This window comes from Gambusia affinis, linkage group LG08 (assembly GCF_019740435.1).
Source record: "Gambusia affinis linkage group LG08, SWU_Gaff_1.0, whole genome shotgun sequence".
Lineage (NCBI taxonomy): Eukaryota > Metazoa > Chordata > Actinopteri > Cyprinodontiformes > Poeciliidae > Gambusia > Gambusia affinis.
In genome coordinates this window covers 14272671-14289451 of record NC_057875.1, presented here as the reverse complement: position 1 = coordinate 14289451, position 16781 = coordinate 14272671, and the positions used below count along the sequence as shown (strand labels likewise).

General features: G+C 40.1%; 1 protein-coding gene across 2 annotated transcripts in view; it reads left to right on the top strand.

The window, feature by feature from the left end:
• The window catches only part of lrrc4ca (leucine rich repeat containing 4C, genome duplicate a), a 116507-nt gene extending 105118 nt beyond the window's left edge, over nucleotides 1–11389 (top strand). For both annotated transcript variants that reach the window (XM_044124776.1, XM_044124775.1), the window contains one exon: nucleotides 6082–11389. In XM_044124776.1, the coding sequence (XP_043980711.1) occupies nucleotides 6133–8067 (1935 nt within the window). In that variant the 5' untranslated portion in view covers nucleotides 6082–6132 and the 3' untranslated portion in view covers nucleotides 8068–11389. The remainder of the gene's footprint in view (nucleotides 1–6081) is intronic.
• Nucleotides 11390–16781: the final 5392 nt, after the last annotated feature.

Sequence of the window (16781 nt, the reverse complement as noted above, 5' to 3'; positions counted from 1 at the left end):
AAAAACATTGGAATGAAATGACTTAATTACCTCCTCCTTGTGTAGATCAGTTCTCCAGAGCCTTGCTAATGACCTAATTATTCTATTCAGGTGTGGTGCAGCAGAGGCACATCTAAAAGTTGCAGGACAGAGGCCCTCGAGGACTGGAGTTTGAGACCCCTGCCTTAAGATGTTGTTTTCCATCTCACAAATTGTACACGCCTGAAACTAGTTTAGAAGAAGAAAAGCAAAAAGTCCTCAATCTCTTATAGCCTTTGGTGTTTATGTTATCTAGAGCATAGAATACAAATACATGAAAGTGAAACGGAGTGACACACATACTTAAAGCTGTAGCACATGTGCAACTTTCTCATTCTTATCCATTAACCGTTTGGTAATAAGAGCCCTGACTTTGCAGGAGACTATGCAAAATATTTCTACACAATTAAAAAGTGGACATGTGAATCTTGTAAGAGAAAGTTTTATTTAATTAATTATTCTTGTATGTCCTGTTTATGCAGTGAGAATGCAAATATGGAAAAGAGAGGGTCTGTAAAGCATGTGGTGGGTATCCCTCCCACACTGCAGTCCTGAAAGGATTTAGATTTATATTTGGAGCTGTTGCAAGATTGCTGGCATTATCAAGACGTGACCTGATTTGATTTATATCTCATTAATCTCCCTCTCTCTCCTTCTGTCTCTCTATTTCGGCTGTATATGCCGACCTTCCTCTGTCTCAACTGTCTCATGCTTTGTGATATCTCCTCGTCTTTTTTCTTTTTTTTTGCTGTGCAGTGTGAGAGACAAAGATTTTGTCGCTCACTCTTTGCTGGAGAGTCAACTTTCACTTGCCTACTGAACATGAAAAAAAAAAAGAAAATACGATACTTCATGCCACGCAGTAACTTCTGTAGTTAATTTGTTTGACTTTAATGCCACTCAAATATTTCCAGCTCTCCAAAAACGTAAATGTTTTCTGTTTGATTCGCTCAAACACAAGCACCCATTAAAAATGTTAAGGTAGTAGAAGTGTCTGTGTAGGTTGGTGTGGCCATTAATATGAATAAATTAACTAATTTATGGCTAATTAGCTGTGTTTCCTATGGAAAATGAATATTTAGGAGAACATACATAAAGCTGATTTCCCATAAAGTTCCAAAACAATGAATGGAAGAATGAGAATTTGTGACTGTAACTGTTAGGAATCTGGGGTGTTTGTGTTTTGTGTCAGTTTCTCCCTGAATCTCAGGTTCCCACCAAAGGGTGTAACAGGACCGGAGCCGCCGATTCTGGAAGGTGTAGATGTGCAGGTGTGCTCCCACACACCTGCAAGCAATCAAGCCAATTTCCCGGTGTTTATGAGGAGTGGATTGTCAGTCTCTCACTGCTTGAGTGGTAAACTAAGTCCCTGTCTCTAGTGAGCAGCCTAGCATCATGCATCAAGATTAATCTCTGTGTTTTATCTCCTTTAAAGGAGCTGATTCCAAGCTGCATGTCCCTAGAGCTTTTGGATGTCAACCAACTTCCTCTGCCTCAGAACTACTCAACATCATTCATGACTGACAACCATCATGCTCCTTATTTCAACCACCAATGAGTGGCCTGTCCTCCCTTCTATGTTTCCATCTCCAACTCTATGCTCAGATCACGAGTGCCCTCCATCTATGATCACCACACAGATAATCATCCTGGAGTTTGCTCGCCTTCCCCAGGCAAAACCTCCACCATTTATACAGTAAGCTCCCAGGATCCATTTCAACCTCACTATCAACATTCCTCCACTCATCTGTCTTCTCTTTCCTCAGAAACTTAGTCCTCATGAGTTGACAGAAAATCCCTGTGGAGCAAAGACCAAAGACCATCTACACATTTATTTCACTGTACAATAAACCTTTTAAGTGTTACCTCCTGGGAGCATTTGTGCATGTGAGTCAGTCATTTCAGTAAGAACGTGACAATAACTTCCTGATGAAACCCTGAACACACTATTTTCCAAAGTCATAAGCTTTTTTCACCGAAGGATCTTTTCAATATCTCAAAGTGAACATTTCATTATGATCAAACCATGTTTCTTATGAAGAATTATTAAGAAACTTGAAAGTAGGTTCTTGTTTTGCAATAATGTAGTCAGCATTAAACTTGATTGTCATCATGTCTTGTTATGATTGGTGCAGTTAGCCACTGAAAGGCATTGGGGAGAGATTTGGAGACTTGGGTGTGTTTATTGTGGCATGTACAGAGTCTTATAAGTATATTATTATTTTTTTCAAGGTTTCAATTTTAAAATCATTAGAACCACTCACAAATGCACTTATGCTGGTGTTGTGCCAAAAGTAATGATCTGCCATAAACTGATCACCCGCCATGGGTGTGACCACAGCTTATAGACTGTGTTGCTTTGCATAACTTGCAGCACTTGCAGCTTAAAATATTTCCAGTCAAACAATATTATTGATAGGAAACACAAATTTTTCCATAAATGAGACAAAGGGATTCTGTAAAACAGAGGGTTGCCTTTTATTACTACAAGAAAGATGCCTCTTGAGTGTATTGGAATAAAACAAAATGTGTATAAACATGTCACAAAATTAACTGAATGTATTGTAAAATTTGAATCGAAGAAACTTAGGTTTTGTATAATGTAGTTCAGATCTTAAACAGGAGACAGTTTAATATCGGAACTATTTGAATATCTGGATTTTGGATAGCTGCCATTTAAGTTTGGAAATAATTCTTGGAGTGGGAGATGTTGCAATTTTTTTTGTTATTGCTGAGAGCAATAGGATTGTAAAAATGTTATCTCTGTTTGGTTATTTTTCAGATGTTTCTCAATAACTTTTTTGAATGTAAAAAACAATATAGAATACAATCCTGTTTTAATGGCTAATAGAAGTCCATAATGTTAGCCAGATATATATATATATATATATATATATATATATATATATATATATATATATATATATATATATATATATATATATATATATATTGTATTTAACCAAACTATAGTTTTGTGCCATTTAAAAGTCTCCATTCTCAGTCACTCTCCCATGTATAAACCTAAAGGGATCTGATGGCACATCTGATGGAATAAAATAAAAACAAGCTGGTCTGCTGATGCAACTTCCCCCTCACCACATTACACCTTAGGGTAATGTGGTGAGTTGTATTTCTAATTGGCACATTTGTAAGTGTCTGTCTGTTGCTGTGGTAGTTTCGTACAAAGACAAAGGTGTCACATGCTGTTTTCTTGTCCAGCAACTCTGCTCCATATTTAGACGTTAACTAATATGTACTCAGGGTAAGCTGCATCAAGGTGCATTTTCTTTGCGACTATGTGGAAATTATGATATCTGCATGGTAACATATATGGTATTTTCAGTATTTAAAAATGTTTCAAATTTTGCTCCTCAATTGTCTAACTCCTTTTAATCTGGGTCAGTCTTCAGCAATCTCTGGCAGAAAAAGACTAGAGAGCAATTTTTAATCTTTTTCAAAAGTTGAAAGATGTATTATCTTTCTAATCTCATCTTGTTATCACTTTATGTCTAAATCCATCTCTGCACAATGCAAATCCAGTTCTGTGCTTTCATTGCTGTTATGCTGACATCTTGTTTTGCTTTGTAAATCGCCTTCATGTTTTCTGCGGCCCTTCTGCTGATTCATTGTTTACATCTTTTTCTATGGTTGATCATTTGGAGTAGGGATAAGAAATGGCAAAAATGAGAAGAGAAACATTGCTTTTCTTTTTAATTATTTTAGTAACTAAAATTTTCACCAATGAAAAGTCTTTAAATTTGTATTTTTCACATATTTGAGACTACTGAGCTTATATGCAAGCACTATTGCAGGTGGAAAACAAGCAACCTAAAATTAACCGTATCCTTTAGTCAAGTGCAAAGTTTTACTTCTTACCAAGTGAAAGGAGTTATAATTGAAAGTAGGGATGCTGCTGTGGAATATTTGTAGGACAACGTGTGGTTTGGGAGGTTATGGGATTAAGGTTATGCCCAAATGGACAATGGGGGTTTGGGTGTTCTTACCTGGGGTGAAGCTGTGGTCCTGACTGAACTGACAGGTCTTTGGGTTCTAAGCTGAAAAGACACCTTCATAAAGACTGAAAATGGTTGAAGTCTTGCAAGGCTTCAACCATTTTCAACACTTTTAACAGCTGGGCACCTTCAGGTGACAAACTTTCTCACATCCACCCACTCAACACAAACACTATTATTTCTACAAATATACCCTTCCACCCACCTCCCACCACCACACACATCCACTGACACACAAATAATCCAAATGGTTGAAGGTCGTACAATCCAGGTTACTATTACATTAATGTGGCCTGCCAAAAATCTAGTCTTAATTTAATTATTTCAATCATGCAATTTGGATTCCGTCTTGAGATATTCATATTGCAGAACAAATATCCTCTGGCACACAGGTTACTAACTTCTCCATATGGCATGCCACACATGTGTACATGTATAAAAAAAGGAGCTATAATTTAAAGTGACGTTCAACATGGTGTGTGATCCCTGTCATATTTGTCTGCCTGCTTGAATGGAAACACTTTCTTTCTCCACCCTAGGATTTGGGTACTTTGAATTTTGTAATTGAAGAATTAATGGAGTCAGTAATCTAGCAATTAATCAGCAGTTACAGTAATAGCCTGTTCGTCCTGAAGTGGAGAGCTTTCTGTTGCAGAATCAGCAGCACATTACTGAACAAAGTCACAAAATGGAGCAATCCAGTGGCACAGTTCCTTAAAAGTCTACTACTGTACTATCAGCCCAAACATTCCATTGAGTAATGAAAAGTATGCTTTATGCTCTCATCACCATACCATCACATATTTGTAGTTGTGCTGAAAAAATATAATTCCTGGGTAATGTTAATAATTTTTTTTATTTTTATGGCCAATAAATAACTCCTTACTTTAGAGAGCAAATATCCTGGAAGAGAGAAACATTTCAGAAGATTTTAACTTGTATCTGTTATCTTAATTTTTTGTTAAATATTACTGCTTGACTAATTTTTAATTGCAACTCTGAACCCTGGCCTACCAGTGGCCATATTGACAAGTGTCAATACAGCTGCTGCCTCCATTATTTTGGCTTAGTGGGTCAAAAATGAAATGCTTGCCTTGCTTTAGGTTTTAGTTTACGTTTCTTAAAAGTATTATGATAATTTTTTTTTCAATGTAAATTTGCAAGATGCAAATTGCCTGTTTGAAGAAATCACATAATTATTCAAATGATCTTATGTATTTTACCATCATTTAGACATTTCTTGAACCAGAGAATGTTAGTCTCCAGCTGGTGTTCAGAAATTTCTCTACATCAAAAAAATGTATAAATAATTTATATAATATACCTTGTTTGCACAGAATACAATGCGATCAAAAATAAATACATTTGAGTTAGGAAAACATGTGGGTTGGAGACTAAAATAGAAAGGTAACAACATGTAACGTCCAACAGTTGAGCTTATGCAAATCATTGTGAATAAAAGCTAATCGAACTACTAATATGTTCTTGATGTTAGTTTAAACATGTTTTTGCTGTCTAATTTAATCAAAAAATCTGGAAAGTCTTATGTCTTAATCAATAAAAAACCAGTAAAGATTACAGATTGGCTTTTATGTCAGATGATTGACACTAGAATCTACCAAACGTTCACCATGAGTTGCTGTTCTTTATCAAGACAAAAAATGTGTTTCTTCCTCTTGTTTGAGGTTGAATTACTATGCCAGATATATTTCTTTAAAAAATGTGTTGGAGGCTGTAGTGGCGCAGGGACAAAGCACGACCCACGTATTGAGGCCTTATTACTCATGGCAGTGGTCGCAGGTTCGATTCCTGGCCTGGTGACATTTACCGCATGCCTTCCCCCTCTCTCATTACCCTCTTTCCTGTTGAACTACTTTCAAATAAAGGCCACTAGAGCAAAAAAAAACCTTAAAAAAAAGGTGAATTGTTTTGTATGCTTGTTTGTTATAATGAATTTGAAACATACAAATAAAACTGACCAGGAAAATCTTTAACATGCATCTTACTTATTCTAATTAATTGTCTCTTTTCTGTCATTTCATTCCAGTTGGCCCACATCCTCATGAAAAAGAGTGGAAGAACAGTCAATGAATTATGAATGTTCAACAAGATGACCTCTTCCCAGCAGCAGCAGATGATGCGAGGTCCTAGGTGGAACCGGGCCTTGTCCGACCCTTTATTTGTGCTGCTTCTAGCCCTCCAGCTGCTAGTAGTGGCAGGACTGGTGCGTGCTCAAACTTGTCCTTCTGTTTGCTCCTGCAGTAACCAGTTTAGCAAGGTTATTTGCACCCGCAGAAGCTTGCGAGAAGTTCCTGATGGCATCTCTACCAACACACGCTATTTGAATCTGCAAGAAAATCTCATACAGGTGATAAAGGTGGACAGCTTCAAACATCTAAGACATTTGGAGATTCTACAGCTGAGCAAAAACCACATACGTAAAATTGAGCTGGGGGCTTTCAATGGACTGGCAAGCCTCAACACCTTGGAGCTTTTTGATAATAGACTCACCACCATCCCAAACGGAGCATTTGAGTACTTGTCTAAGCTAAAGGAGCTTTGGCTACGAAATAATCCAATAGAAAGCATTCCTTCTTATGCTTTCAACAGAGTTCCCTCATTACGTAGGTTGGACCTAGGGGAGCTCAAAAGGCTCTCATACATTTCAGAAGGAGCCTTTGAAGGATTGAGCAATCTGCGGTACCTAAATTTGGGAATGTGCAATTTGAAGGAAATTCCCAATCTCACTCCATTGGTCAAACTGGATGAACTTGAAATGTCTGGAAACCAGTTGTCTGTTATCCGGCCTGGTTCGTTTAAAGGGCTTATCCACCTGCAAAAGCTATGGATGATGCATGCTCAAATCCAGACTATAGAAAGGAACTCATTTGATGACCTTCAGTCACTGGTGGAGCTTAACCTTGCCCATAATAACCTAACGCTTTTGCCCCATGATCTCTTTACTCCTTTACATCATTTGGAGAGGGTGCACTTGCACCATAACCCCTGGAATTGCAACTGTGACATCCTGTGGCTAAGCTGGTGGCTTAAGGAGATGGTACCTGCAAACACCAGCTGCTGTGCCCGCTGTAGCTCACCTACCCAATATAAGGGCCGCTATATTGGTGAGCTGGACCAGAATTACTTTCATTGTTATGCTCCCGTTATTGTGGAGCCTCCTGCAGACTTAAATGTAACAGAGGGAAGTGCTGCTGAGTTGAAATGTAGAGCCAGCTCACTGACCTCAGTAAGCTGGATTACACCCAATGGTTCAATAATGACACATGGTGCATACAAAGTCAGAATATCTGTGCTAAATGATGGCACACTGAATTTCACAAATGTTACCATGCAGGACACAGGGACATACACATGTATGGTTAGTAATTCTGCAGGTAACACAACAGCCTCAGCCACACTGAATGTGTCCTCTCCAGAGAACAGTAGCTTCAGCTACTTCACCACAGTGACAGTAGAGACAATAGAAACTCCTCATGACGAAGGTTTCACCACCACTGTTCAACAGAAAGTGAGCCCCACATCCTCTGCCAGTATATGGGAAAGTCCTTCACCCACCTCTACTACAACGACAACAGTTCGAACCCCACTGTTCACACGTGCAACAGAAAAGTCCAACACAATACCTGTAACAGAGGGGTCGCTCAACGGTTTGGATGAGGTTATGAAGACAACTAAAATCATCATTGGCTGCTTCGTTGCAATCACTCTTATGGCAGCAGTAATGCTGATTATCTTCTACAAGATGCGGAAGCAGCATCACCAGCAGAATCATCATGCACCCACACGCACTATTGAGATCATCAATGTAGATGAGGACTGTGTAACAGGAGGCCCAGGCATGGAGGGCCATCTTACTCTGCCGTCTCTGGAGCATGAGCACCTCAACCACTACAATACCTACAAGACTGCCTACAACCATGCCTCAGCTATGAATTCCATACACAGCTCAGCTCACGAACCTTTGTTAATCCGGGCCACTTCAAAAGACAATGTACAAGAGACCCAAATCTAATACTTTTGACTAACTCATAAAACTGTTGGCATTACACAGTGGCATTACTGACAGGACAGTATTGACAGCTGGTTTTGAGGACTGTCGCTCAAATCTGGAGCAACACACTCATGTTTAGCAAATCACTGGAGTGATTTTCATTCAATGACATTGGGATTTAGAATATGTCTGCTGTTTCAAAAAGTGTCTTTACAAACCAGAAGTTATTTATTTAAGAAAAAAATATTGTGGTTGAATCAAGAAAAAAATATTCAGCTTTTTTTTCATCTATTAATACATTATTTTTCCTCCTCTCATGTGAAAAAGAATGGTTTACAAGTATGCTTAAACTCTTTTAGAAGACATCTGTTGAAAAAAAAAAAACTGTCATTATCTGTTAGCTGGTATTTTCATATAATTACAGTTTGGATCTGAGTGGGTAATTTCATACTTTACACCTGTGAAGAAAACCTAGAGCACATTAGGGGTTTTCTCCAGCAGTGAATGAGATTATTGAAAAACTTGTGGTCTTCTAAAACATAGCTGTGTAAAACACTTGGCAGAGCGAAAGTGTCAGTTATGATTTTTGACCACAATTCAAAGTTTTAATTGGAACTGTCACATACATTGGGTACTTTCTGTTCCGCCATGAAGTCACATAAAGTTCTTGGAAAAAGGGAAATAGACCCTACTTATGAAAGCTGTTCAAAAAGGAAGTTCATTACTAATGATTTTATGTTCTCTTAAATTAATTTTTATTGATCAAAAGGTCGTTCTGTCCCTAATGTGTATGCAAAATACAATTATATTTGATCTCAAAGTTGTCTTGACAGAAGTCTGTGGTTCCTAAGAGGGATCCTTTTATTGTTATTAACATATACCATTGACAGCATTAAGAATTATTGCTGTTCTGAAAGTCATAGCAGCATTAATAAATATTTTAGAAGCATTATTGTAATTGAACAGGATGGGAATAGTATCACTGACCCATCCTGGCAAAATTCTCCTTGCTTGAAATGTTTCCAATGTCTTCTGACCTCACATTTACCTTCTAATGCTATGTTCCAGTGCATATTAAGGTGGCTGATTTAAAGAGGTTCTTTATTCTTGCTGGGACCTGTTACCTCTTCGGCAGTACTGCCAGGAGTGCTGTCAGAACCAGAGTGACGAGCTGAAGAAAAAGCTTAAACCCTTTATACAGCTGTCTGACCACATTGCTTGTCATCTATGTGCCACATTTCCACATTGAGATGCTTGGCAGCCCCAGCTTCACACCCTGCCCCTGCCAACCAAAGGACTTGGCCCTGAGTAGCAAGGCTTATGCTACAAGAGGCTTTACGGTCATGCAGAATGTGTGGGATCAGGCATCAACCAGATGTTTGAGTTGCACCTGCCTTTTTTCTTTTTCCCTTGGCGACAACACAATTTACATTTTAATTGATGTGCCCATGGGCTTTGTATGGACACAGTTCTGCAGGCACTCATATCCAGGAAGCCATTTTAAAGTCCCTACTGTGAAAATTGTGCCAAGCTCCATAAATGCTGTAGTTAGACAGATGGTCTAAGATTTACTTTTAGCAAGTAAATAGGGTTTCTTTTCAGCAGTAGGATATTTTTGGTGAAAGGCATTGTTACACTGTTTGATCATATTGAAGAAGCATGATATGTATACAGACATTCACAGTACATTTGCAATTCTACCCTGGCCACTTAGATGTTTAGAATTTTGGGTTGTATTCCAGGCAAGGAATCATGAATTAAAAGCTTCCCCCAACTTCTGGTAAGTGATAATAACGGAGGAATACGGTAGTAGAAATCAAAAAGAAATGCAACACTCACTTTGAAAACAATACCTGGTGTTTATATAATGGTTGTATAAAAATTTAATGATAAGATTCAGCTTAGAATTTGTACTTCTCAAAGGTGTATGGAATTTGAACAGCCTATTCTCTGTTTTTGCCTAACCCATGTTTTTTTCTTAAACAGAAATCAAATCACAGTGTTGTTGCAACAAAGTAGCACTAACTGAAACAACTGCCAGGTACACAAAAAACTCTAACAGAAGCACCATTAAATTTTATTTTCTGATTTTGCTTAATTCAAGGACATATGGCCAGACTAGAGTGCATATAGGATCCATGAGCAATTCGGGGAGACAATAATCCTTACAATAATTTGTTCACCTTCTTGGATGTTTTATTTTTATTTTTCATGCTTTTACATTCTGGATTGACAAAATGTGCATTTTTTATGACAAAAATACTGAACAAAACAACTCCAATATAAATGTGAAAATTGATATCTTCAAAATGATTATCAATAAAAAAAATAGCATACAATAAATGATTTCATAAATATTCACTACCTTCAAGTCAGCTGTATTAATAATATTAATAATATGTGTGGCATCATTACAGCAAAATATCCCAATCTATCAAAAATCTTTAAATGAGCCTTCCTGAATTTTTTTGTTGCTGCCCTCCCACAGCCCAAAGCCAATTGTCCATACCAATTAATTTTCTTTATTTATGAAGGGGCTTCAACATAGTGGCAATGTTTCCACAAAAGACCCACACTGTGTTACAAACTGTTTTAGACTTTCAAGAAAGTGTTTGATTTATTCTTAGAAACTGTATAATTTATCGAAGGTGCAGCACACAGTACTTTTGTGGTAATTTCTGCTTTGGTAATATTACAATACAATGAATTTTAAAAATCGGTTAACTTTAAGTTCTACACATTTTTACCAGCTGGACATCTCACCCTTACTTTTATAGAGTGTGGCACATTTGTATACCATAGGGTGGCAACGGTATCAGTTATTGTTTTGTCTAAGCTCTTAGAGGTGGAATTTAGGACAAATTCTCTGTTGCAGACTTTTATCTGGTTTTTTTGTTTGTTTGTTTGTTTGTTTGTTTTTTTGGAGGAAAACTGTCAGAAAATTTCAATAGTAAATCAGTTGCATTTGTCAAGCTGTCTCATGTATGTAAGATATCTGAATATTTTTGGTCAGTATTGTTTTGTTTCTTTTTAAAAAATTAAAAAATAAAACTACATTTCTTTTTGAACCTGAGAGGGAATGCTGATTTAGTGTTAGATTTCTTAAAAAAATACATTTTAAGAATAAAATTTTAAAAAACAAGCTTTTTTATTATTATTTTGATTTTACATGTGCCAACAATCTGTTCAAAAAGTGAAAATAGAGAAATATGCTGTAACAGAATAAGAGATTGATTTTCATGTAAGCATTCTTTCATGACCTTTAAAAGATATGGAGATTGATTATAGAGACCAGAGTTTGTAGTTCACAAAATATGGGTAAAATAAACTATTGTTGTTTTTCTGTATTGTGTGATCCTTGTTTTCAAACACCACAGCAAAATTGTTTTAAATTGGATAAAGCAAAGTTACATTACATCATACTGTCTTTTATCAGTGCATATTTCTATTTTACTTATACAGTATGTGGTACAGTTATATTTATCACATACATATATATTCCAATTCTAGTCTCAAGTCTTTGACAAGCAAATCGAAGTCAAGTCTGCAGTGTCTTCTGATGTAACTTGACTCAGAATTGCTGCAGGTTATGTATTCACATTTTTATTCTGTACCTCTGAAACATTTGACATCTTTTTTTCAAAACATTAAGATTAGTAATAAAATACTGCTATGACTGGCTATGAAATATTTTGAAAATTATTAAGATGTAATATTTACCCTACTTTAATTTTTAATAAATCAAATAGGCAAGGTTATATTTTCACTCTCTACCTGCAGATTAGCAGCAAGTTTAGCAGCAAGAAATAAAGATGTCAGAGATAACACAGGTTTAATATAACTCACTTAACAGTTAGTGCAGTTTGATACACATTCTTAAGCTGGTGTCTAACCCTAGTGTAGCAAACATGAAAAAATAATATGTCTTTTATTGCCCATCACCCAAAAACGTCCTTGGTCAATGAATCAAATCTGGCCTTTAGCAAGACTGTCATGGAGCATTGCGGAAAACCCCAAAATACTTTGCAGAATGTTTCAATGAACACCAGTTAATAAAACCTTTTGAAAAAGGGCAAGATTAACTTAAATTACCTACTCTTTTAATTTTAATTCCACCCTTATTTACATGAGATCTGAGCTCCACTCTTTAACTCCCAGGAAAGCGAAGTATAGTGTGAAGCCTTGGTTTTGTAACCTAAGCATCTCTCAAATCTACCTCTGTTGTGTTCTGTGTTTTTCTGTGTATTTATTTCTAGTTTTCCTGTGTGTCTGAGTCTCTGTGTTGTCCTGTCTCCCCGTGATTAGTTCCCAGGTGTGTCTCGTTCCCTGATTACCTCATGTGTATTTAATGTCACCTGTGTCTCCGTGTGTTTGTCGGATCCTCGTCATACTTCGTCGTCCTGTTCCCTTGTGGTATCCTGTTCCCTGCGTTCTGGTTTTTTTTGTCATTAAACTTCATTATTTCACTTTAACGGTCCATCTGCGTTTCTGCCTCACCTCCACCACCTCAAAACATGACAGAAGGATCCGACCACAACCGAGGTGAGGGCGCTCCCCTTTGGGGGCAGATGAACCGAGAGAACTGGATCCAGCAGCAGTTGGAGTTGGCACAGAGGGATCTCTACAAGGATGTAGAGATCCTGCCTTCTCCGCTGTTGCTGGAGGAGATGGGTCTGAAGTCGGACTACGACTTGCAGAGGAGGCTTTCGGGGGCGAGACTGGCCTTGGCACCCCGGATTCGCTCCCGGCCGTTTTTCCCGCCTGGGAGCACAACCTCAAGTCTGCCGGAAGAAGCGGCGTGAGCCGCCGGTGGATCCGGCCCCTCGTGCGCCTTCTGGGAACACCACCTCCGCTGTTTGCCCGGCAACAGCGGCGTGCCGCCCGGTGGACCCGGCCCGCGTCGCCTTCCGGGGAACACTACATCCTCTGCCTGCCGGAAAAGCGGCGTGAGCCGCCCGGTGGACCCGGCCCTCGTCGCCTTCCAGGAACACGTTCCCGCTGCGGCCCGGCGCTTGCCGGCACCCCTCCGCTGCCGGCCCGAGGCGCCGCCGGCACCCCTCGCTGCCGGCCCGGCGCCCGGCACCCCTCCGCTGCTACCGGCCCGGCGCTCGCGGCACCTCCGCTACCGGCCCGGCGCCGCCGGCACCCCCTCGCTGCGGCCCGAAGCGCCGCGGCACCCCTCGCTGCCGGCCCGGCGCCGCGGCACCCTCCGCTACCCGGCCCAGGCGCCGCGGCACCCCTCCGCTACCCGGCCCGAGGCGTCTCGCCGGCACCCCTCCGCTACCGGCCCGAGCGTCTCGCGGACTTCCCCGCAGCCGGCCCGAGGCGTCTCGCCGGACTTCCCCGCAGCGGCCCAGGCGTCTCGCCGGACTTCCCGCAGCGGCCCGGGCGTCTCGCCGGACTTCCCCCGCAGCCGGCCCCGAGGCGTCTCGCCGGACTTCCCCCGCAGCCGGCCCCAGTAAGTCCCGAGCCCCTTCCCAGTGCCAGTCCCGAGCCCCTTCCCAGTGCCAGTCCCGAGCCCCTTCCCAGTGCCAGTCCCGAGCCCCTTCCCAGTGCCAGTCCCGAGCCCCTTCCCAGTGCCAGTCCCGAGCCCCTTCCCAGTGCCAGTCCAGCCTTCCCAGTGCCAGTCCAGGCCCCTTCCCAGTGCCAGTCCAGGCCCCTTCCCAGTGCCAGTCCAGGCCCCTTCCCAGTGCCAGTCCAGGCCCCTTCCAGTGCCAGTCCAGGCCCTTCCCAGTGCCAGTCCAGAGACTCCCTGTGCTCCTCGTCGCGCGGCGGCCGCGGACAGCCTCCGGGGTTCCGCCTCCTGCGCCCGCGGGCGGCCGCCGGACAGCCTCCGTGGTTCCCGCCTCCTGCGCCGCGGACGGCCGCCGGACAGCCTCCGTGGTTCCCGCCTCCTGCGCCGCGGACGGCCGCCGGACAGCCTCCGTGGTTCCCGCCTCCTGCGCCGCGGACGGCCGCCGGACAGCCTCCGTGGCTCCCGCCTCCTGCGGCGAGGTCGGCCCCCTGACCTCCTCCGTGGTTCTTGCCTTCCTGTGTTTCCGCCCACCCAGTTGGGTTTGTTTTGTTTTTGTTTTTTGGACTTTGGACCCTAGTGTCTCCGCCTATTTGATAGGTTGTTTTTCGTTTTTTCCATAGACTCTGGCCCCCCGTCCAACTCCCCTCCACCCACCCTTGTTGTGTTTCAGTTTTTGGGCGTCTGGGAGCCGCCCGTTAAGGGGGGGGTACTGTTGTGTTCTGTGTTTTTCTGTGTATTTATTTCTAGTTTTCCTGTGTGTCTGAGTCTCTGTGTTGTCCTGTCTCCCCGTGATTAGTTCCCAGGTGTGTCTCGTTCCCTGATTACCTCATGTGTATTTAATGTCACCTGTGTCTCCGTGTGTTTGTCGGATCCTCGTCATACTTCGTCGTCCTGTTCCCTTGTGGTATCCTGTTCCCTGCGTTCTGGTTTTTTTTGTCATTAAACTTCATTATTTCACTTTAACGGTCCATCTGCGTTTCTGCCTCACCTCCACCACCTCAAAACATGACAACCTCAAAGACTGGCGTCACTAGCCTTGATGATAGAACACACAGAAATATGTGATTTTTTTATTATTAGACAAATTTTGAAAAAGAAACTGCAACATTATTTTTAATAAATGTTTCCTTTAAGATTAACAAGGTATATTAAATTGGGTAGAATTTATTATAATGATCTTAAAATATTTTGCCAAAGCATTTTATGTATTCAAAATAAAATAAAAATTCAGAATAAAGCCTCTGAGCATCCTCAGGCCTTTGTAGCAGGATTTAAAAAGATATACCTTTACACAGTTCACTGAATCATTAGTACATAGAAATATTGACAGATGTTTACAAACAGATTTCCAAAAATATTAATGGCTTATCTCCCAAAAAAGCTCACATTTTTTTGTCTCTACTGAGTGTTATCTGTTATTCCACCTCATTTGTAATACAAAGAGCCAGCCTGAGCTTCAGAGCAAATTTAAATAGTAACATTATATAGGAACAATAATTGGTTAATTTAGATGTTTTTAGTACTGATCATATTTAAATTCAGAGTGGAATACTAATAGGTTTAAACAACCAAAATAATTATTAAGAAATAATGTCCAGGTCATATAATATCAAAAGCTTTTTTCCTGATATATTTTTTGGTCAGTCATAGCAAACCTGATTCACTTGCTGCTCAGTGAAATAATTTATAATACCAAGCTCTTCCTCTTTTGATGTTCCTCAGTTTTGGAAAGGGTTCTCTATTCAGAAAACAGCTCAGTTCATGTTCCACTGCCTCCCCACTAATGCACCATTAAACTCCTCATTTTCTTATTTATTCTGCTCCTGAGGCTCAGTTAAATTAATGGGTGCTTAATGTCAGTGCTTGGTATTCCAGTGTTTGTCTTTTGTAATAAATGGGTTTCGGTTGAAAACTGAGGAGAAATATATTCATTAAAAGAGGTGTTTAAAGACTGCTTGTGCTTAACTTATATATTGAATTCACAAATTACTCATGTAAGTATGTGTAAGAAAAAAGCACTCCATGATTGCAGACAGATAAAGAAATTGTTCTTTTTGCCAAGGAATGAAGGAAGGTAAATAAACACCGTGAATCTTACCAAAGATCTTTTTGAATAGGCCAAAACTCTCACATGCTATTAACACTTTTAGTGTGAAACTGACCAAACTGCGACTAAAATATTGCAGCAATTCAACATTAATAACATCATTTGTTCTTCCACCGTGGTATGCCATCCGCACTGATGAATATTCACTTACCTTAGCATGCTGTATGCTTGAAACTGAATGTGGTCCTGACCACTTGATCTACTTTCTGATCACTTTAGAGCTTTTATAGAACATTTTAAATTTCATTATAGCAATCAGTTCTTCATCAGGGTTTGTGGCTGTATGGCGTAACGTACCTCAAGATGGACTTTGCAATATGCCAGCATACATGGCAAGACAGGAAATAATGTGGCTTCACCTTAATGCAGCTTTAAGTCTATTTGACCACAAAAGACTTACAGATTTTGTGGTCAAATAGATTACAAAAGCTACAGGCAAGTGCTATTGTGGTCTGTACACTGTGTTCCAAATTATTATGCAAATTGGATTAAAGTGTCATAAAGGTTTTGTTTTTTTTTGTTGTGCTATTACATTTATAGATGGTATTGTGTGTCAGGGCTCTTTGAATCACTATAATCAATTTCAGAAAGCTGGGTAGATTAGTTTGTCTGGTGAGCTCAATTAAAGGAAATCTGCTTAAGAAGGATGTTCCACATTAGTAAGCAGGCCACAGGTTTCAAGCAATATGGAAAAAGAGAAAGGATCTCTCTGCTGACGAAAATCATCAGATAGTGTAGTGCTGTATGACAAGGTATGAAAACATTAGATATTTAACGAAAACTGAAGTGTTATTGAAAATTATACTGCATTGACCATTTAGAAAAATCAGAGAAAATATCACTTGCATAATAATTTTGGAACATGGTGTAGCAGTGGGGATCATTTTGATCCCCAGGGCAAAGTGAGCTCTTTTATCTGTTTGTGGCTCAAAGAAACCAAGAATATTAATACATTTCTATTCAAATCACATAGATGTAGTCTTTGGTACTTTATGATAATCTGTAGCTGACTTAGACTTTTACTTCTGTACTTAGCACAACAGTAAAGTTTTACTTTCTTTTTTTATTTTTTTATTTGGGACTATTAGCTGGTGAAAGCATAGGGCCACAATG